Below are 23,121 nucleotides of genomic sequence, written 5' to 3'. Positions count from 1 at the left end.
TTTTGAGTGTAGTCTCTCTTTTGTCATGTCTTGAGTGTCCTTCAGTTTCAGTACCATTCCAGTAGTTGTATAAAACAGTGATTTTCAAGAACATCTGGATACATGCAGGTCTAATCCTTAAAGTTTTAATAATTTGCTATTATTTTATTGGAAAAGGTTGATTACATTCAGCTCTATCTTATGTGAGCTTCTGCATTGGGGAAATAACTGTTGCTTTGCTCTCCTGAAAATCTGCCATCTTCAATGTAAGCAGAGCTGGCAGTCCTCCACACACAAGTGCTTATTGATGGCTTTTGGTCAAAAAACTAGTTTAATAAGAGACCTCGAGAAACATCTGTTTCTAGGAAGTTTACAAGACTTTCTCTATGAAGCAAAGAAATCAAGTATTCTCACCTATCTCCTGATTAATTCTCTTCAGAATGACCTTATGAGAAATTTCATATAATGAACGCATATTTCATAGAATAAAGCTTTCCAGGGACTCCACAGGTACTGATTTTATGCAGTTTTCTGCTTTCCAAACCTCTTCTAAAGGACCTTTATATCCACAAAATACATACCTGGAGAAAAAAAAGTCCTCTAAAGGTCAACCACACTGAAATAATAATTCTTCTCTATGTTTTTTTTTTTTTGTCTTTTACATTAGCTTTTATTATGCCAGTTACCACTGTATTACCTTCTGCAGATTTGGACCTCTTTTTCCTTTACCCTATTCCCTTTTCCTTTTTAATTTCTACTTTTTCTTTTCCTTTTTTTTTTTTTTTCCTGTGATCAACAATTAACTCTGCATTGAAACGAAACCATAAATTAACATTTAGAGATTCTGGAAGCTGCTCAGTTTGGAGAAAGAATTACTGTGACTCTAGAATAGCTTCAAAGCACTCAGTAAGTCAGCCCTGGGAGGACAGAGCAAAGAGAATTAATTTACAAAAAGAAGACAGAGCAAGAAAGGAGCTTCTAACCCTCCAAATCAGATTTGGAGTCAATTAAGAACCTGAGAAAGGGCAGGTACTTTGGTTAGATGACTGGAGGTGTTGGCTATGATTCCCTGACAGGACTTACTTTAGGGACAGAAGTAAATGAGTCATATGTAGTGATTTCTCACAGAATCTAGTAAAAAACAGTACTTCAGGTGTTTTTTAGATGACAGAAATGGACAAATGCTCCAGGATTTCTGTAAAATGTTATGTTTTCCCTGTAGAGCATTCTTTGAGTGACAGAAGCCAAATTCTACCATGAGCAGGAGAGGTGTGACAGTATAATACATTTTCCACAAGGGGTCTCAGTGAAAGACAGATTCTGATTTTTAGTTCTATTTTTAAATATATGGCAGGTGTTAAGATAGTAACTACAGTAATGGCATCATATCAGCTGATAGATGAAAAGATTCTTCGGTTCCTTTAATGGAGTGACTTTGCCGTTAAATCTGCAGAAAAAGCTTTACTGAACCAAGCACAATTAGTTTTGTATGATCACATCAGACCTACCCTCAAAGCATGCTTACAATGTTCAACTTCCTTTGTGAGGTGAAGTGCAGGGTAGCCTACCTGTCTTACCCACCTCTAACAAATGCCACCTATCTCACACGCCAAGAAAATGCTTTGTACTCAGCACTCTTCAGTGTCAGACTTTCTCACAGCAATGTTTGTATTTTTTCAGGAGCAAACAGTGAAAGCGTCAGGATAACTTTTGTTATGATTTTGCCCTTTTCAGTGATCTTATTTTTTCTTTTTCTCTATAGCAATATCCTGTCCTGGAGGCAGCATCTACAAGAGCTGTGGCACTAGGTGTCCCTCTACCTGTCTGAACATCTCAGCAGTTGATTCCTGCAGTTCCTTACCAGTGGAAGGTTGCTTCTGTAAGGAAGGCTATGTTTTGAGTGGAGACAATTGTGTGCCCGAAAGCAGCTGTGGTTGTCTTGATGAGAAAAAACAGTATCACCAGGCAAGTTACCAGAGACATTTAAAGTAAACTACAACAACATCAAATGATGGATTTCATTCTTTATCACTGTGAGAGAAAAAAAAAATTAATCACACTAACATAATTAATATTTACACCATTAATAATAACAAAATAGATTCACTTTGCCAGCCATCTTGATCCATGAGCTATGTGGCTATAATTGCCCAAATAATCATGTATCATGCACGTTCAAGTACTAGTAATTTCATTGTCCCTTATGGTAGAATCTTCCAATTTGTCTCATAGTATATACTTCTACACTCATTTTTTTCTGCTCAGCTGGATGAAAGCTGGTTCACCAGTTATCCCTGCACTGAGCGCTGTACCTGCAAGGCTAATAACACCATTGAATGCACACCCTGGGAGTGTGGAGACCGAGAGGAATGCAGTGTTCAGGATGGTGTACTGGGCTGTCATTCCAATGGTAAGTCCTGCCCCAAAATGGTTCTCAATGTCAATTCTATAATTAGATCCTTCTTCTCCTTCTAGGTTTGTTAGAAATACATTTTCGTATGTGATGGCAAACAAGTCCCAGCTGACTGCTGCCAGTGCAAAGAGATTAAAAGACATGACTATCTATCATGCAAACACAGATTCCTTTCTGTGGTAGTGACTATCAGCAAAAAACGATGCTTCCCAAAAGTTTGCAAGGTCACTTGTGTTCCTTTTCTCTTGGTAATAAAAATTCAAGTTCTACACCACCAGTGCTGCAAGCTCTAAATTTGGGAATAATTGAGAACTTCATTTCTGAGAGTCTGGGTGATGACAAGTGTTGTTAACTATCTATGTATAAAGATGCAAATTTATTTACTTCTATAATTATACATATAATGATGTATTTTTAAATAGAAAAGTAGAAAAGCTCTGTATTACTCTCAACTACCACAAATCATAGCTACAACAGCATGTAAAAATGTAGAAAGAATTTCATTTGCTGCCAAGTTGCCAATTTGCACATAATTTGCAAATTAAATTTAGGAGACACTTTCTGGGAATTTCTTACTTCCAAATAAATGTCATTGGCATGAACCTGAGAGATGCTTCTGTAAAGTTGTGCCTACATAATAATGATCAGGATTAGGTTGCTGCACTAATGGAAACATCTTTGGTCAGCTGAGTCCATGGTGAAATCTAATCCAAAGTTCTTATTTAATTTTTTCACCTTCAGGCCAAGCAACATGTCAAGTAGCAGGAGATCCCCATTATTTCACTTTTGATGGAAAGAAGTACACTTTTATGGGTACCTGCACATACACCTTGGTTGAGGTTGTCAACAACAACAGTGTCATCCCTATAACCATCCTTGGCAAGAATGAAGACAGAGGACTAAGAGGGGCCACATACCTGAAAGAAGTCTATATAGATGTGTACGGTGTACGAATCAGTCTCCAGAAAAGCCAAGGAATCCTGGTAGGTGGTTGTGCTCTTTATTCTGCAAGAAGTATCTTAAAATTAGCTCACTACAGTAGCTGTAAGAAAAAAGATCTTCTTGTGTCCTGAGGAATATGTACACATATGCTTGATACTTGTGGGCACCTCCATTAACTGGATATCATGGGGAAATATTTCTCACCAGTTCCCAAGGCTTCTGGTTTGGGTTTACTGTTCTATTGTCTGTGTCTTGGAGATGGAATCCAGAGCCTCCAGTTCATAGAATTGTTGCCTGAACTAAAGAATGGGGCTCCCTGCTTCAACAACTGTTGTCAGCCCCATCACCTATAGCTAGCTAACAGGTGCAAAGGAAAAGCAACTCATACTGTATTGGTCTAGAATAGCACAGGGATCGATGGCAGTACCGGAGCCAGGGAATCCACCCTACAGGTGGGTAAGAGGTTGTTCACTCACAGGGATCTTTCCAGCTCCCTGTTAAAGGCACAGGCCATGAGTCCTCCCCAGCTTTCCTCAGCTGAAAGGCTGATTCTTGCAACCCATAGTTGGAATATGCAATGGTAGAAGTGTAAAGAAGCTAAAACTGTCGTAGAGAAATCTTCAGTACTGCAAGGAATATAGATTGTGAGCAGAAAGGCTTTCATGGAAGAATGTCCATACTGAAAAATGACATGTCTCTCCAGCTGAACAATGAGAGAGTCTACACTCCACTGGAGAACCGCGTGCGAGGTCTGATCATTGGAAGTGTTGGCAGATTTATAGTTGTGGAAACTGACTTTGGTGTGATAGTGAAATATGATGGCAATCACCATCTGGAAATCACCCTCCCACAGTCTTATTTCTCAAAGGTAAGATTTAGTATGTAAACACCTGGCACTATTTCAAAACTGTTGCTTTGCGCATTTCCTTTTAATTTTTTTTTATTCCTGTGTTTCGCTAATGCATCCTTCTTTGCAGCTGCGTTGTAAGATGTTATTTTTTTTTTCCTTCCTATTTTTTCCTTTTCACAACAATTTCTTTCTTTTCCAAGGGGGTAGTTACAGAAAATGACCTGGCTAGGGGAATACATCCATCTTATAGAATTAAATGTCTTAAAGCCTTAGGGAGCTACAGATTTACTGCAGTTTCTATTTTATTTCTCCATGGGTGCAGTCAGACACTAGTGAGTATGTCTGAAATGTCTGACACAAGATTGGTTGACAGTGGTGATTTGGTCACATCATTCCATAGGCAATGAATAAGAAGCTATTGGGGGAAACTGATCTAGGACAGATTGTGCTTAGAATATGATTCTTGTTCATTTGCAGGTACATGGTATGTGTGGTAACTTCAATGATAATGGCGAAGATGATCTGTCCTTGCCCAATGGTACACTCGTCAGTGACACACAGTTTGGAAATAGCTGGAAAGTGGAGGAAGACAGTGATGCAGGGTAAATGTAACTTTCATACCTTTCACCTTCCATCAGGAACAGTATGCTTTCAGTAGTTTTGACTGTTTGCTACTTTGTAACATATAAGCAATGTACATGAGACTCAATTTAAAGCTAAAAAAAAAAAGCTGTCACGACAGGAAACCACTGCATGGGCCAGAGGGAAACCACAGCCATTCTGTTGATCTACATACACGCTTGGGGAATTAGGCTTTGGAACAATCTGCACTGTGGCATAGCCTCTCTTTATTTTACACCGAAAACACCTAGATCATGATGACAGTGTTGGGGAACAGTGAGAGCCAGCTGCTCCCCCGGGGACAGGGAGCCAAGTGTGATACAGCCAGGAGAAGAGTGGCCTCACCAGCCAGGATCAGCCAAGAGTTCAGATCACCACACAAGTCTGCAGTGACAAGACAGGTCCAAGGTCAAGCTGAGAAGTCAATCATCTAGTCAGGGTCAAGTTCAGTGGGAGTAACAAGGGTCAGACACAGCATGGTGATTGCCAGGCGGGTCTGTTTCTGCCTAATCTTTCACTCATGGACAGAAGACTTCAGTCTCTAGTGTTATTTGTTTAATACCTTTCAATAGAAACAAATTTCTCATTTTCAGCCTCTGTCCTATATATGCCTTTGAAACTTAAATGCAGTTGTGTCTGTGCTTTCACGCAGTTGTCTACCAGACTTAAGAGAAGACGATAGTCCTCCTTGCACTGCTGAGAATAGACCGGCCATTGAAAGCCAGTGCAATGTCCTAAAATCAGACAAATTCAAAGTATGTCATGATCTAGTCAAGCCTGAAGACTTCATAGAGATCTGCATCTATGACATGTGCCAGTATGATGGCATGAAGTCCACGCTCTGTGACATAGTTCAAGTCTATGTGGACAACTGCAGGAGTTATGGGATCACCATTAAATGGAGGAACAGCACATTCTGTCGTAAGTGTACAAGCAAGTGAAAAAACTGAAGCATGGGTGGCTGGTAGCATGAAAACAAGCTTGCAGTATCAGGTGAACAAGTTATGTAAAAGAAAATTAAACCCAAATTCTCACAAAATGCAATTATATTTTTATGATTTTATCATTTCGTTTTTGCACTGAACTGTGTACAGGTTGAGCTAAACCCAATGAGAACTCAGCACTAGACAAGTTATGGATAGTCATGTGGAGTTAGAATGCCTTCAGCAGCCAAATGAGTGCCATGAGATATTGCGATGAGCCTAAATCAGAGAAATAACATAACCAGAAGACTAAAATATAGTGGAAAACTGTGTTAGGACACAGGGCTCAATGTCACTCACTGGTTTTTAAATGAAAACTGGCAATTTAGCCAGTTGCTTATTGAGGGTCACGGTCTCAGATTTATTTCCAGTGTATATGCCTCAATCCACACATTCAACAAAGCTACAAACAAATTATGTAGAAATGGGTAAGGATTACATAGCAAGTTCCGTTTTGGTTTGGTTTGGTTTTTTTCACAATTTAATGTTACATTCACATAACATTGTGGAGGACAAAACAATCAACTCATTAAAAAACAAGCCAGATGAATGTTGAGTAGATCCATCAGAAATTCCTAGTTGCCTCTTTGCCAAGAGTGGAGGAAAATACTGAACAGACAAACCCTTTGTCCTGCTACTGTGTGCCTTGAACTGTCCCCTTCTGCATTTCTGGTCACTGGCAAAAAGATGGTATAGAGCCAGATGAATGTTCAGTCTGACAATGCGTATCTGTTGTTCTTGCATGTGTTTATGTCTGTGGTTAAGCTAGATACACCCCTGTTTTGCATCACTGGAGGGTTGAACATTCTAAGGAATTTGCCCTAAAGAATCTAATTTCCACCAGTGCCCAAAGAAGCATTTGCAGCTGAACTGGAATACTGAATCTGAATGATCTAGCACTAGGTTGCCACCAGTTCAGGCACACCTGTAATCAAACTGAACCAGCAGCTCCGGAGAGGGTTTTCTGTTTTGGTTTTGTTGGGAGGGTTGTATTTGTTTGGTTTGTTTGTTTATGAAGTTTTGTTTGGTTTGTTTGCGGTTGTTTGTTTGTTTGGGGTTTTTTTTGCTTAATTGTTTTTGTTTTTGATGTGTTTTCTTTTTCTTTTTAATTATAAAAAATCAGAACTGGTTGATGATCAAAACCAGCTATTAAAAGGCAACTCTATGCTACCATTTAATAGGCCAAGCTGTAGCTTTCAGGCAGGCACACGTGTTTGCAGTGCGCTTTCTAAATGTTTTTAATAATGCTGGTTCTATTCTCTTCACCCACACAGCATTGGCCTGTTCACCCAACAGCCATTACACGGACTGTGTCTCCAGCTGCCCATCAACATGCAATGACATTTTTGCCTCTTCCCTTTGTGAGAAGACAGAAGAGTGCACAGAGGGCTGTGAGTGTGATAATAATTACGTGCTGAGTAATGGCAACTGTGTACCTTTGAGCAATTGTGGCTGCAGAGATGATGACAACAATTACTACAGTGTAAGTAGCTTGTTTGTGGAGCAAATCTCTGACTGGAAAGCTTGTAGAAAGTTGATTCCCTGTACATCTGAATGAGAGAGAGAGGGAGATATCAATCTTCAGGGTCTATCTCTTAAATACATTTTATCTGATTAGTAAAAGTTGTAGGCTCAGGTAACAGGAGGTGCAGAAATTTGATTCTTTGCACCTGAAGCCAAAATTGAGGCATGCTCAAAACTAGTCAGTTTATCAGAGTTATTCAGGCAGCCTGTCCTAGTCCTGCTTTGTGTTCAAATTCTCATCTCAAAGACAATAAGATAAATGGACTGGGATTCCCAATCCCAGGCTCTTGGTCTGAGCAGTTGGGGAATCGCCAACTAGACAGGATGCACCAGCCAGCCCTCACACCTTTGTTATTGAACTTCTATTGCACTGCAAAGCTGAGCACCTTGGTAACATTTTACTACCACAACTTGCATGCAGGCTGGGGAGACCTGGGTAACTCCACACTGCACCAGCAGATGCGAGTGTCAGCAGAACGGTGTGATCCAATGTAAGAGCTATAGCTGTGATTCTAATGCAATCTGCGAGATCAAAAATGGAAAATACAAGTGCAATCCAACAAGTAAGTGTGGGCAGGTCTTCACTTGGTGTTCCATGAGTGCTGGAGAAGGATGTGGGTGTCTGTTCTTTCTTCCATGGCGCTTCCAGTCTTTTCCACAGTGAAAGAAAGCACCTCTGGCAGTGCTATTGACTTGAACATTATTGATCACAAAAAACACTTTAGTTCTCAGAATAGAAAGTCCCAGTACAAGACAAAGAATTCGTATAGGAAAGTGGAACAAGAGTTTAAAAATTTACTTACATCTAGAAATTTGAGAGTGCGGTCTGACTAGTTTAAATCAACAAAGCTCAGATATGTCTGTGAATCCTTTGGCAATGATCTTGTTTTTTCTATTGCATGTTGATTTGAGAACAGAAAAAAAAAAAATAAAGGCAAAACAAGACAGAGAAGGTCTGAAGAGATACGTAATAGGCCAGTCAGAGAAGCCTAGTGCTTTTCATCCAATAGTTGCTTTGGCTATGCAAAGTTAATCCCATATTATCTAGGTAAATTTGATTGTTTAGGAGAAAGCTTGTTACCTAATGACTGTACACTTCAACTTGAAGAATAATATGGCATAAATCCTACTGTATTGAGGATTAGTACAAGAATATAATGCAGATCCAGCTTACCCCCACTCCACTTTGGCAAAATACCACAGCAGAGTCACCCCAGAAGTCTTAAGGAGAGCCCTGGTCCTGGGATAATGGTTTGCTCTGCGCTCGGTGGTCAAGGTGAATACTTAGACCCTAGTCATTGCATCTGACTGTTAGGTCTGGTGAACCCAATGATCAATTTAGTAACCTCAGAAGAAATCAGTATGACAGCAGTGAGCTAGCCAAAATTAGACATTGCAATAATTCTTTAGCAACGCATTGCTGAGAACTGTGAAACCAACATCTCTGAGAGCCCACGGCAAGCCGTGCTGTGTGGCAGAGTAATTCCGCTGCAGAGGTCCAACGTGCACAGCTTAGTCTCTATAAAGCCTATAAACTCTGATGTTCTGCTTCAGTTCAGTTGGCCCGTACTGGTTCTCAGCAGAGGAATGAGTTTCTCTGGCCATCTCTCCAAGTGCCCACTTGCTAGGGTGGTGCCTGAGCACCCATGTTTATTTTAAGAGACCTGTGTGCTAGCAGCAATCACTTTTATCTAACTGATGTTAAAACAATCTATGCTTGGGCTCTGGTACATGCACATTCAGACTTGAGAGTAATGAAGCTCTTCCCCTCTAGGTTTTGGGAAATGCCAGATCATGGGCGATCCACACTACATCACCTTCGATGGTCTGGTGCACCACTTTCAAGGGAGATTCACGTATGTTCTAGTTCAGACCATCCCTGACCTACCTGATACTCTGACACAGTTCAGCGTTGAAGGCGTGAACTATCCTCTTCCACGAAATCAGCGCATTACTTACCTGAAAGAGGTTCTCATCAATGTTTACGGTCACATAGTGCGATTCAGGCAGAACAAGGAGGTGCTGGTAAGTCTCTCACTGATTGCAGAGCACAGAGAAAGGTTCTCCCTTAGAGTAAAATATCTTTGAGTAATAAATGTCTGTTCTGAAGAATGTAAGCATTAAAGCTAACTATATTATTCCAGCAGTGCTATGGGGTAACTACAAATGTGATTTTCAGTTGTGTTGAGTCTTTTTCTCTATAGCTATGAAGGATATAATTCTATTTCAAACAAATACATTAATAGAGATTTAGGAATAAAATCCCAAATATCTGAAGACTTAAAATAAAGCCATACAATTTTTTATCAGTGGTAAGGAAAAGTCTGAATTATGTTAGGAAAACTTACGTCATTTCTTTCCTCTTTATTGGTGTGTGAGAGAAAATGTAGCTCATATATACATTATAGTTCAGTAATAGAAATCTCTTAGTATTATATGCAAATACTGTGTCCAGATCGCTTTCCTCATTGCATTATTTTGTTAACTGTAAAAAATTGAATACTGAGTTTATCCTGTAAAATTGATATATTTGTCATAAAACTAGAGCAGAGGAGTGTTCATTTGTAGCACTGACTTGTGCTGAAGCCAGATTTTAATTTGCCCTATATGTTATTAATTTCAATTTATTCTTTCCCCATTAGTTGGATGGTGTGAGGGTAAGAACTCCTGCTTATCCTCATGAGGGTATTCGTATCTATCAGAGGACAAGAAGAATTTACCTGCAGACAGATTTTGGCTTATACCTGAGCTTTGATGGCAATCAAAATGCAGGTAAGTGATGCTAAACAATGTACAGGAATATTTATGCTCTGTCTTAAAAGTGTTCTCATTCCAAAGGAATGATCCTTGTTGCAGGGCACAGAAACAGTCCTGTAAATACATGAATGAACATGTATGTTCTGGGCTGTGTTAATGTCCTACATATCAGGCCCATGTCACATGACCAGCTTTGATCTGAATTATGAAATGTGGTACTTGGCACTGCTTTCCACCTCTCCATGCACTCAGAAGCAAAGATTTGTGTGTAATGGCTTTTTTTTTTCTTCCTGCACTTCCTTAGATATAAAGCTGGCCACCACCTACAGAAACAGAGTGGAAGGCTTGTGTGGTAACTTTGATAGGATATCTAGAAATGACTTCACAAAGCCAGATGGTGTTCGGGTGAATAATGTGAATGCATTTGGTAACAGCTGGAAAGTTCCTGTGGAAAGAACAACCTCTCGTTTCAGGTACCTTATTTGTTATTTAATATCCATGGCAAGCACAGCCACTGGAAGCGAGTGAATTAAGCCAGAGTTAATATCCAGGAATAACTACAATCTTATTTCAGGTCTTTCTTCTTCTCTTAGTCTGTGTGTAGAGACTTCTCCTACTCATCACTAAGGTGAACTGTCAGTGCCCTTCTATCTAGCCAAAAGAGGCCTGAACTATCACTGCGTTACTCCAGTTCACTCCCCCACTTAAGATTCACAACCATTACAACTGCTAGGGCACAGGAATAAGATTTTTGCTAAGCTCCTGGTTCCTGACAAAGATAAATACATGATGTTGTGCTGGACGGGCCTGAGGGAGGGCAAACCCTAGTTCAGTGTCATCACCCCTCTGCAACATGAAGGTAGCTGTGAAGTCTGTCAAGTTCACTATTCCTCCCAGAAAATGTTCTGGAAGACTTCAATTTCCTTACTTTCATGGCTATCCTAGTGTTTTCTGACAGTATACAAAAAGTAAAGAAATTCTTTTGAGTATAAACGAGTATGATATTTGTGGTCAGGCAAATTCTGTGCTAATCAGTCCATACAGAACATTGAAACAGGTAGGGAAATAAGTTTCCTTCCTTCTCAATTTCCTTTGAAAGACCTTTGGAGGTTGCCTAGCCACTAGCACAGAACTTTTTTAGCAAGTAAATGGAATTTTATTAGCTGTCAGGATATAATCTGGCTGCAAAAACTTGCCTGCTAGAATAGTAGAAAGCAGCACGTAGGTTATTGTTGAGCATAAAGGGGCTCTGGAGGTTCTGCCTACATAATTCTGGCACTTCAGGCGTGCAGCCGGTTGTTCGGTGAAAGCGAGCATATGTCCAAGAAATAGTGGCCTATTCCAGATGCATCATTCTAACTAATTATCAAGTTTTACTGAATAGATTGGATGAAAGAGGCATTGGATGAAGCCTGTGTCATGCAGAATTTCCAAAGAGATAATTACAGCTATCTATTTTGATTTCAATAACCATGAATCTCTGAGATGGTAGGAAGTGTTCTAGTATATCTTTGATTTGCTTTATCTACCTCCTTGCCATTCAGGATAAATCATGAAAGAGAAATAAGCGTACTCTTACACCACAAGGTAGAAGGACTCTTGTGGAGTTACTTAGAAAGTAGTACCATGAATGCTGGATGTACAGAGAACTGATGATTTCATAATGACTTCATTTCCAGACGAGATGTCAGTTCAGATGAGGAATCTGAGGAGGAACTAGATACAGGGCTCTTCCAAGGCTGCAGTGAAGAACAGCTGAAGCAAGAAAGCAGAAGCTCTAGATGTCAAATCCTGATGGACTCAGATGGTCCTTTTGCACAGTGTCATTCTACAGTCTCACCAGACTTCTATTACACGTAAGTGTCTACTGCAGACAGTAGTTCTCCCCATTTAAAAAATCATTTTGTTGCTAGTTTCTAACAAGAACTTTGCACCTTCAGTCTCCAGGTTATTAATAGGAATTGAGGCTAGTAAGTGTCTTTGGAGAACTGGGCCCAGTGATTCCATTATTGATATGTTTAAATCCCCTTATTTATTTTTAAATAATTGTGATTATCTGTCTTTACCTCTATTTAGAGTTTCAGTTTTCTGTTAGCTCTAGAAAGTAGTGTTCCTCTTTTCCTACACAGAAAAAGCAGCAGTGTTAAGCATTTTAGCTCTAGGCTGGGATTTCCAGCATCCTTACAGTTCTCATCCACATTCAGTGAGAAATTGGTATCTGGCTCTATTAGTTTCCTTTCAGCAATTCCAGCTACATAAAATCTAGTCTTCCTGCTACAGTCACAAAGGCTGAAGCTGTCAGTGACACTTCTTGACTCTTTCATGGAGAAGTGCAAAAAACAGATTAGTGAAGAGTAACTAACCCGGTATCTTCAAGGAAGTTCCCTTCAAGGTGTTTCAAGGCTTCTCTGTCCTCCTACATATAGAATTCCTACACACCTAATTTTGAGTTGTGTGAAGCCTGTTGATTCACCCCCACATTCATCTGTCCATCATTCATAAAATTGCCAAGTAGCTGCCAGTTTTCTCTAGTCACATAGTTGTAATTAATGTTTAAAGATAGCTAATGCCCACTTCAAAGTCTTTCTCAGCTGTGAGAAGAATTTGAAGGTATCTTAAGACAAATAAACTGGACCACTGGCTTCACTGTATATATGCTGATTCTTAACATAAGCCTACTTTTCTCCTCACTCCAGAATTTACTTGGGCAGCCTGTTTTACCTTCATAGTGGTTGCCTGATTTTTCTGAGGCACTGCAGGCTTGCAGATCCCATTCACCTCAGATTTCAGTGCCTTTGAAAACCAGATATTCAGAAGATGAGCAAAGCTGTGAAGGTAGAACTGGCAAACAAATACTGGGTAAATCAGAATTTTGTGTCAATATTCAAGGCATATGGACATGGGGAGGGCACCCACGCATTGAAAGAGTATGTGGTCCATCTATAGAATTTAGTAGCACTAAAAAATGCTCTATAAGAAAGATGCACCCATGCTAACCCAAACCAGATGTAGGTAGCAAATAATAACTTACTGTGACAAGCAGTCAGGTACCTGATTTTTGCTTCTTCATACATTAATACCTCGCATGTTAGCAGCAGCTGCACAACAAACAACCTGATCTTCTCAGTCATGTGGCTGGGATTTTTTTTATTACTCTGTTTTCCCGTCAGCAAGATATGGGAAAACAAAACTAACTCAGAGTCATGCAGAAAACCAGCTGAAAATAAACAATAACATAGATATTGGAAATGAACTCTTTCTCATGTTGCACACAGAGGCTGCCTGTTTGATATGTGTGAGGAAGGAGATGAGGATGCTGTCCTGTGTCGCAGTCTGGAGGCATATGTGCTGGATTGTCAGCAGCAAGAAGTCAGGATGGATGGCTGGAGGCAACAGACAGTTTGTGGTAAGCACAGGAAGAGCCAGAAAGCACAGTTTCTGCCTAAAGAACTCTCAAAATCTGAGATTTGAGGCTTTTCCTAGAAGCACCATATATCTAAGCTTCTCAGGGAGTAAAAGCATGTTGATGCACACTTCAGTCACTGTTCACAGTTTAGCAGGCACACTCGCTCTTCCAGCCTCTTCTGTGTCCTATGCTAACTTTTGCATTTAGATCCCCCAACTTAGAAAACTACTTGTTATAGAAAAGCAGAGCAGTCAGCTCGCCTGTCGTCGGAAGTTTTGCAAGACAAAAAAATGTCCCCATACCAAACTGGGCTAAAAAGTAAAAATTTTGGAAGCCACAAATCTAAGGAAAAACTTCAAAACATTTCATTTCAATCTCTTTTTAAATCAACAAAAATCTACTAATTCATATTTTTTGTCTGTAAAATTTCAAAACAAGAAAATATTCTGGCAAAAAACTCAAATCTTTCAGACTAGAAAAATGTTGAAATAATACTTGTAATAATCTCAAACTTTTTTTCGTAATACTTTATTTTCAAGTTGGGAGATTCATCAAACCATACTACCCTTGTGTCACCCATGGTTAGATGACTTTGTGTTCCTGGTGAAACACAGTTCCCAGCGCTGTGAAACAGCTGTGGTACTTGCAGGGTTGGCTACCGTGAATCTGTGAGAAGTTATTTGAGATCACTGAACACAGGAATGGGAGGACAGCATCCAAATAGCTGTGGCGATGCATTTCCTGATTTCAAAGTGCTTTACGTACAACTTCACCGCTATACTATATATATATGTCTGCAGCTCTGTGTATGAGCGTTCATCCTATCGCCTCTTACAAAATGGGAACATCCTCTAGGTATCAAAGGGCGTTGGGTAAGTAATGCACAGCAGTCTGCTATAACTGGACTCTCCCTGTTTTTACAGCTTTATCCTGTCCTGCCAACAGCAACTACAGCTCATGCATGTCCGCATGCCCAGCATCCTGCATGGACTTCACCAGCCCCTCCGAGTGTGAATCACCTTGTGTTGAAGGCTGTGAATGTCTCCCTGGCTACATTCTCAGTGGTTCTGACTGTGTGCCTTACAGGCAATGTGGCTGCACATACCTTGACAAATACTATGAGGTACAGTCTCTTTGTGGATCAGACAGCTCTCTCAGCACCAAAAAATATTTTCTCCTGCTAATTTTTTTTTGCAATCTCCTCCTTCTCCTCAGTGTGTAATTTTGCATTAGGAACAAAGAGCATTTTTAAAAAACAAAATTCTGGTCTCTGGAGGAAGAGAAAGTAGATCAGTTGGTTTCCTCTGAAACTCCACCTGCCAGAATACTCAAGGCAGGCACTTGGAGAGAGTATATGATTACACACTGACCTCCATGTTAATTCATCACCTTAATTATGGTAAATAATAGCGTCATTGTCTCTGAAGTTTACAATATGCCAGTTACAGCAAAATTCTGTCAGTCACTGTCGGCCCTCTCAGTGAAGAGTGATACAGATAGGGTTCAGAGTCTGTAGAGTGAAGAGCACAGCAAGCTGGAATCTGAGGAATACAGAGAATCCTCCATTGTGGCTGCAGGATAGAATAACTTTGTAATTTTGCAGCTTTCTGTTTTAACACTTGAGATTTGGTACAAAAGGCCTAAATCAGTAAAGATTTTTTTTTTTTTCATGGGAGGAGAGAGACACAATGAACAAGTGAGACTTACCAAAAAAATTGGCACGTGGCATTTCCACATTGCCTTGGAGTCATGATGTGATGCCTCTCCAACTCATCTCCAGCAACAGTGAGACACTGTTAGTTTGCACATGGACACAGCCTGGGGCTAGGACCTCATAACCCAAACTCTTCTTTTGCCTTCTTGAGTTTCAAAGAGCTGGATTAGTGAGATACTTGATTTCTTTTTCGTAAAAACTACTGAAAATTTAAAAAAATCCAAACCACAACTGCCCTGTTGCCATTCATCATGAAGACATCAGAGAGAGTAGCAGGGGGCCACAGCACTTCATTTGTGGTTTTTTTCTGGCTGATTTTATTGGATATTTTTTTCTGACATTTAACTGCTGTCTTCCAGATTGGAGAAATATTCACCACTGATGACTGCTCTCAGGAATGCCAGTGCACAGAAAGCTCCACTGTCTCCTGTACTGAAAAAGCTTGTGGATCTGATGAAATCTGTGGCATTTCAAACTACACTCGTGGATGCTACAGGAGTGAGTCAACCACATGTTGTCTTTGATGCTACAAAGTCTTAACTTACTGCTTGTGGACATCACTAATTGCCACAAAGTCTGAACAGAAGAAAAGCCTTTCATAAGCATAGTGGGGATCTTTCTTGGATGTTTCATCATAGAAACAGTTTTTCTTGACCCTATTCCTGTTGTAAAGTATGAGTATTGTGCCTTAAAATACAAGGCATGTCCAACATTAGCAGTCAGTGTAATCTAACCAAGAACAGTTCTGTCAGAGTTGAATTGCCTGAGAGTCTGAAGTGTTTCTCCTTCACTTGTTCTAGGTGGACCATGTATGCCAGATCCTTGTATGAATGATGGAGTTTGCTCCGAAACCAACAGCACCTCTGTCTCGTTCCACTGTGAATGTTCAGAAGTGTACACAGGACAAAACTGTGACATTGAAAGGACAGGTAATAAAACTATTTTGGATTTCACCATCTGCATTACACAGAGTGCTTTCAAACAAGGGTGTTATTATGGAGAAGACTGAGCGTGTTTTTCATTTCCATGCTGTAAACTGGTAACGCAGTGGGTCAGCACCTGTGGTCACCCAGGCAGACAGAAGGGGTTGGATCCCCCAGTGGAGATGTGAAGGCAGCAGCATGTATGCAGAGCATAGAGGACCTAGGTGTGACATCGCTCCAGGAGGTGACATTTGTCAGACAGCACAGTATAAATCAAGCAGACAGGCAAGGGTTGAAAAAAGCCTTCTGTTCCCGGTATGGTCAGCTTTCATTGACAAGGCTCTTATTTCTTCTTCAGTTGACACTTCCACAAAGGATTCTGAGAGCCATGTAAGTGCCATCATCATTGGAGTTGTTGCAGGAGTTGTTGCTATTGTCATTCTGGTCTCCTCTGCAGTCTACCTGTACAGGTAAGGCTTTTCCCAGCTTTGCTACCTTTAGCAGAATCAAAACACGCACACCCCTTTGAGCACCTGTAAACCTCAATACTCCCATTAGTCACATACCTGCAGGGCCAGAAAGGAACCACAGCATTCAGGATCTCATTTGAGGAATGTGAGGGAGAACTTAGCTTTTTCTCAGAAATGAACATATGCCATTTCCTTTACACAGAGCATATGTATCACTGTCACAAAAATTGGGCTTCTCCAAAAATCTGACTTTGTTCATGCTCATGTTCATTCTTTGACCTCTAACTGTAGATAAGAATAGAAATTAAATATGGTTTTTTTCTTTTCTTTTTTCCCCGTTGTACAAAAGGAAAAGAAAGATTGCTACAGCTGCGATATCAAGGGATTCTTCTTTGACACGGTCCAGGGATGCATTGGATGACAGAGTACACACACAAGATTATGGCTATGTCGTGAACACTGCATTTGATCAAAATTGATCCCAAAATACTTACCCATAGTTAGCAATATTTTTTCAATTTATTTGTATTACTTTCAGCTCTTGTACTTTAATAATTTCTTGTATTTAAGTAATATTAATAAATAAATCATTGCATTTGCCAAAAACCTTTGAAATTGTTCATCTAAAATATCTCTCAGATCTCATATTACAGACTCAAACAGAAATATGTCCTAAATCACATTAGAGACTGTGTCATCTTCAGAGGTTGTTTGAAAAACACAAATTCCAGACAGAATTTTCCAGCACAATTGTGCTGCACATCGTCACATCCACACCTGTGATAGATACACAAACCATAGACTGATGCAGTCAGAATTAATGATAGCATCCCAGGCAGGTCTTCATGAGATAATCTTACCCAAATCCTTCCATGGGGAGGGGATTTGCTGAGTGAGCTGGACACCGTTCTTGCTCCTCTTCTGGCAAGACAAGTCCAACTTGGGAGAGAAATATACAAGAAGACACTGAGCTCATCTTGTAACAGGTATAATAAACAAAGATTACTGAAAACAAAGTGATTGTTTGAAGGAGAGCTGCCTCCTTGCTGCCGGGTTGGAGTGGACAAGGAGGGTTGTCATCAGCCCCCTGCCTGCAGTCACTAAGCAAGAGCATAAACTCAAACAAACTTTCTGAAGAATGAGATCCTGTCATAAACTCTCCTTGGAGCCTCTGCAAACTCTGAAGCTGCTACACTGATGAACGTGGGTACAAATCTGCACCAGCTCAGTCCTGGATCATGCTGTGGACCCCCTTACAGCAGAAGATCAAAGGCGGTTTTTGTGGCAAGGCCTAATAACACACAGCACATGAGACACCCATCCCATGACAGACCGCTCACAAGGCTCACGGGACCAAGGCACTGCCTGGGCCTTGAACAAACCCTGAATGAATTTCCAGTGCCATAAGTAAAGCTCTGAGACACAAAGAATGCATCATTAAGATTTCTCTGATGCTTTTCCAGTTCTTTGCAGGTTTGTATTTGATTACAGTGCAGAACAGTGTGGGCTTCCTGTGGTTTCTGTCATAATGCTGGTTATTATTTACTTGCCCTTTCACCCTTCCCTTTCCCTTTTATCCATAAACTCACATGTGCTGTTAGCCAGAAAAGTATTTGCAACCTCCGTGAACAGTTAGGTAGATAAAAGGCATTTAAAAGGCATTAAAGGTCCATTCTGTAACACGCCAGCTGTCCTTGTGTGCAGAGTACAGCTATTTTGGAGAGGATGTCAATAGAAAGGGGCTTCCAGCCTCGTCACATAATGACAATGAATCAGCGTGAGAGGCCCACTCGTGCGCAAATGAACTGCCAACCTTATGCTGGAATTACACCACGATTACAAAAGCATCTTTCCTGATTGTTCAGGGGCAGCTTCCTATTGCTCCCCTGCACTTGCGAACAGCGCGATTCTGTGACTGTTGAGCAGTGCTGACCACACTCACCTCCCCGTGCAGGCTGTGGGGGCACAGGCCAGCCCCTCCCTGCAGGATCCCAGCCTGGGCTCTCCCTGCAACAGGGCCCAGCTCTGCCCAGGTAAAGCAGATTTTGGCTTTCCATGAATGCACTTTTTTTTTCCTAATATCACAAGAATTGCCTTGGCTTTCCACTGCAGAGCTTTGCAAATACTTCAGAAACAGGAGGGTGATACAGAAAGCAGAATTGCAATTCAGTGCTTCACCAAATTAATGATTTCATGACAACAAAAGCCAGAAAGATGACAAATCTTTCACTGCTCTGATCTGTTAGATCAACCAGCTTGCTCACCTGACTTTTGAAATGCTGGGCTTTAAATGCATTGCTTTGTTCAACTCACCCAGAGGACAGTTTTGTTGATAGTGAACCCTCCTTGTTAGCACACTGTGCCAGCTGGAGCCAAGGAGGCAGCTGTACCTGCTCCGCTGTGCTCACACCTCAGCTCAGGGAACAACCATGAGATTCCTCTGATTTCCTGAAGGAAATTCCTGGGCCACAAGATGAAGGGCCATCCTAGAAACCTCTTTGCCCTAAAACGGCCATTGGGATTTACTCTGAGCTCCACCTCCTTTGCTTTTCTTCGCCAGCAAAGAAGCGGAACAGCAGCATCCCCTGTCCCACTCGGAAGGTTCCCTGGTGAGCGATGCTCACTTACCCGGCCCCGCACACCGGAGCGCACCCCCGCGGCTGGCGGGGCCCCGGGAGCCATCGGCCCGTCTTCCCGGGGGCAGGACGAGCTTTTTAGGGCCGACAAGCGGTTTTGGTAACACCCTCTGGAGCGGAGCTCCGCCGGCGGAGCCGAGCGGCTGCTGTGCAGGGAGCAGCTCCCCGGGGAACGTGCAAGCGCCGCCTGCCCAGAGCCCGCCCGGCTCCTCGCCATTTATAGCGGCCGGGAGGAGCCAGGACCCGGCGCAGCTTCCGCCGCTGACCCCCCCGGGGCGACAGCCTGGACACAGCAGCGGGACAGGCGCTTGGGGGTGAGCGGGGGATGCGGGGGAGCTCGGGAGGGTGGAAAGAGGTGTCTGCCCGCAGGATGCGGCCCCCGCCGGGGTGCCGAGAGCTGCGCTGCAGGGCTGCCGGCGGCCGCCGCGGGTCCGCCGAGCTCCCGGGGGCGTCCAGAGGCTGGAGACGGGCTCGGGCCCGCAGATGCCCCCTCAAGGAGCTGCGACCCTCCATCGGAGCTCGCCCGGTGCACGGCCGGGGGCAGACTGAGAGGTACCGGGAGGGTCTTGCAGTGGAACGGGAGGGAGCCGGGGTCGGGTGGTGCCAGCTGGCTGCCAGCCCGGAATGGCTTCACCCTTCGCCTGCACCGTTCGGCGGGAGGGGCGGAGATTTAATTTCTTACCCTATGCCAGCGAGTCGCTAGCGGGCAGGACCGGCCATCCCGAGCCAGGGCCCTGCAGAGATGGGGACATCACAGCTGCGGCCAAGTGCCAGCGGATGATGCTCCCCACGCAGTATGAACACATTAGTGCCAGGTCCTAACCATCTCCCTGCCTGCGATCCCCAGCAGATGCCCTGTGCGCATCCCAGACCTTTCCTCTCCATTGTGCCTTGCATTGAGCCTGCTCAGCAAAAGGGGCATGTCCTGACCTCACACTCTTGAGATGGCAGCTGTTGAAGGGTTCGACGCCACCCACCCTGGTGACCCCCAGCCAGGGGACCTGATCGAGATCTTCCGGCCAGCTTACCAGCACTGGGCCCTCTACCTGGGGGACGGGTACATCATCAACGTGACACCCGTAGGTAAGGCTGGCACAGCCCAGCAGGGTGCAGAGGGGACTTTGGGGTGACCCGGGAGCCCTGTCTCCCTCCATGGACCAGTGATGGATCCTGTGTGTGTAGATGGCCTTTCCAGGAGCCACCCAGAAACCCTTCTGAGGGGCCAGAGGGGTTCTGCCTGGCTCATCCCATCCCTGCCTTCCCCAGATGAAGGGCCCCCAGCCACATTCTCCAGTGCCAAGTCAGTGTTCAGCAGAAAGGCCCGGGTGAGGATGCAGCTCCTGAAGGATGCGGTGGGGAATGACACCTACCGCATCAACAACAAGTATGATGGCACCTACGCTCCCCTCCCGGTGGCCGAGATCATCCGGCGCGCTGAGTACCTCATCGACCAGGAGGTGTCCTACGACCTGCTTGGCAACAATTGCGAGCACTTCGTGACGCTGCTTCGCTACGGTGAGGGTGTCTCTGACCAGGTAAGTAACTTGGGGTTACACAGTCTTACACTGCACCTCCTTACTGTTCCATGTAAGCCTCTGGAATAGGGCACAGCCTGCAAACTGCATGGGGACAGCAAAGCCCCAGGCATGGGGTCCAAACCATCACTGTCTCTGGCCTCACCGGAGACCCTGGAGCAGAAGGTTCCCTATGGTCCGTCTGCACCCAAATAGTGCCCTCTTACTGAATGCCACACCCCAAGGCTGAAAGCCTGAGTGCTACCTCTTCTGCTTATGGAGCAGGTGTTTCTCATTCATTTAATTACCTTGATTATCCCTGCCTGTTCTTCATTAGTAGGCCTGGGGTTTGGTGTTTGTTTTTTTTAAAAAAAAAACTCACAGTGTTTCCATCTTATGTTTTACTTTCCCTTTGCAGGCCAAGCGAGCAATTGGTGCCATTGGGTTTGTAACGGCTGCTGCTGGTGCCTTCTCCTTGCTGGGCTTGCTCCGGGGCAGATCCAGAGAGAGACAGTACTGATGGGCCATGGGACGAGCTGGGAGCGGGACAGGGAGCCCCCGGCTGGGAGGGACCCTGGGTAGTTTATGGCTGCAGCTGCTACTGAGACTTACTAACAACTGTGTTGCCCTTGCTGAAGGTATCACTAGCCTGATTGCCACATACGCTTTTATTTCATTGCCTGTGATGATTTTTGTGGTAGTCTGGGAGCACTTGTGAGCAAATTCTCCATCCTCACACCCTCGGTGCTCTGCTGAGGGCTGGTGCAAGGTTTCCTACACACATCCCGTCTTTATCAACTACATCCCATGGGCTGTTTCTGTGAATAACCTATTTTAACCTGCTTGAAGAAACATTTTTGCTTTCTTTTTCTAAACAAAAGTAATGTGAAGGTATTGCTGAGGGTTTACTGTGTGTCCTCCAGGTGAGAGGCTGTGCAATTGGAAAATTGGAGGTTCCCAGGCCTACTGAAGGGCAGATGAGGCACATGGTGGGTCTGAGCCTGTGCCTGCAGCATCTAACTGAGCTGCTCCTCTGAGGGCAGAAGGGAGGGAGGAAGGAAGGGAGGGAAGGTCTTACAGGTTCTGTCCCTCAGGGTTTTAAATGAGTGCTCTGGATTTGGCATGATGGTGTTTTGCTCAGTTTTCTCCTGCCAAGAAAGTGGTCCTTTCCCTGACTCCCTTTGGGAGCAGCAGATGCCCAGTCTGGTGGGGGTCTGACAAAAAACCCAGCCAGTTTTTTCTCTGGCAGCTGTTTGTTCCAGATTGGGGTCACTGTGCCACTGAAATTTCCCTCCTCATTCCTGTAAGTGCAGTAGTTGCTGCTGTCAGACCTCACCAAGCTTACTAGATGATCTTTAAGGTCCCTTCCAACCCAAACCATTCTATGATTCTACTCCTTGTGCTGCCAGAGCACTGAAGTTTAAAGAAAGACCACCACAGATTGCAAAGGCAACCAAGAGCCTTTGCCCCCCCAGACCTAGGGCCACTGGCTCTTCAGTGAGCAGAAGTTGAATTTAAGCAGTTTGTAGTCCCAGCACAAGGCTGAAATCCCTCCAGCCAGCAGGAAGGCAAAGCCAGTGTCCCTGCAGTGCTGTGGGTGACGTACCTGGAGAATGAGCTGTGCAGCACCAATGCCCCATCTCCAAATGTACAGAGCCCTGATACTTCCTTGTCCCAAAGCTGGCGTGTGGCTTTCATAGTAGAAAACTGTTTTGGAAAAGTGTGGTTTATTACTCTTTACCAGGAATATCTGGCTTAGGTGTTTGGAACTATGTTATTTGCAGACTGCATGTAAGAAATTAAATCCTATATTGTTTTTGGCACAGGCAACTGCCTGGACTGTAAGAAGAGATGAGAGCAAAAGAGCTGTCTCTGTAAGAGGCTTGCTATTTTTGTCTGCTCTTAACATGTATATAACAGGATCAGAAGCTTTTTTTAAACATCAGTTGTTTCAATGTTTGAAATAACAAAGCCAAGACTTCTGGTTGTAATTTGTAGTGCCCTCTGTTATTACATTTAAATAAAGTTCTTTTTTAATATGAGAAGATGTTATAATAAAACTGAACCCAAAAGTCCTTTTTTGCTTCTTGTAATCAAAAGTTCTTTTGTGGCTAAACTAATCAGTTGAACAACTTTAAGGTGAAAGAGCAAGCACAGAGCGACTCAGCTTCTTGTACCTGTCCAGCAGCCGTGCACAACAGCATGTTAAAACCCCTGCTTTTTGGCATGACCTAGTTAAAGAAAGAAGCCGAGGCTTAGCCCTGCTTTCTGCTGCGTGACCCCAAACCTGGGCTGGGAGGTGGCAGCAGCAGAGCACAAACTGGGGGGCAGTCATGTGTGCAGCAGCTGTGCTGGCCTCTGCCTTTGCAGGCTTAAATGGGGCATTTGC

At 43.2% G+C, this 23,121-nt stretch overlaps 2 protein-coding genes across 3 annotated transcripts; both read left to right on the top strand.

Moving 5' to 3' along the window:
• The first annotated feature begins 2,252 nt into the window (after nucleotides 1-2,252).
• On the top strand, nucleotides 2,253-9,522 carry LOC136104835 (zonadhesin-like). The gene is made up of 9 exons (XM_071812299.1): nucleotides 2,253-2,389; nucleotides 3,134-3,375; nucleotides 4,038-4,202; nucleotides 4,662-4,786; nucleotides 5,458-5,726; nucleotides 7,063-7,271; nucleotides 7,734-7,875; nucleotides 9,087-9,337; nucleotides 9,517-9,522. The coding sequence occupies exons 2-9, from the start codon at nucleotides 3,202-3,204 to the stop codon at nucleotides 9,520-9,522; spliced, it is 1,341 nt and encodes a 446-aa protein (XP_071668400.1). The 5' UTR covers nucleotides 2,253-2,389; nucleotides 3,134-3,201.
• A 9,604-nt stretch (nucleotides 9,523-19,126) lies between these two features.
• Nucleotides 19,127-22,807, top strand: PLAAT1 (phospholipase A and acyltransferase 1). Of its 2 annotated transcripts, none has more exons than XM_065844423.2 (4): nucleotides 19,127-19,532; nucleotides 20,069-20,301; nucleotides 20,485-20,753; nucleotides 21,151-22,807. In XM_065844423.2, the coding sequence occupies exons 2-4, from the start codon at nucleotides 20,163-20,165 to the stop codon at nucleotides 21,250-21,252; spliced, it is 510 nt and encodes a 169-aa protein (XP_065700495.1). In that variant the 5' UTR covers nucleotides 19,127-19,532; nucleotides 20,069-20,162; the 3' UTR covers nucleotides 21,253-22,807. The 2 variants fall into 2 exon arrangements, with proteins under 2 accessions (XP_065700495.1, XP_065700494.1); XM_065844422.2 differs by having other exon boundaries at nucleotides 20,066-20,301.
• The last annotated feature ends 314 nt before the right edge of the window (nucleotides 22,808-23,121 follow it).

The sequence above is a fragment of the Patagioenas fasciata genome, chromosome 9, assembly GCF_037038585.1.
Source record: "Patagioenas fasciata isolate bPatFas1 chromosome 9, bPatFas1.hap1, whole genome shotgun sequence".
In the NCBI taxonomy this organism is placed as follows: Eukaryota; Metazoa; Chordata; class Aves; order Columbiformes; family Columbidae; genus Patagioenas; species Patagioenas fasciata.
This window is presented reverse-complemented; position numbering and strand designations above follow the sequence as displayed.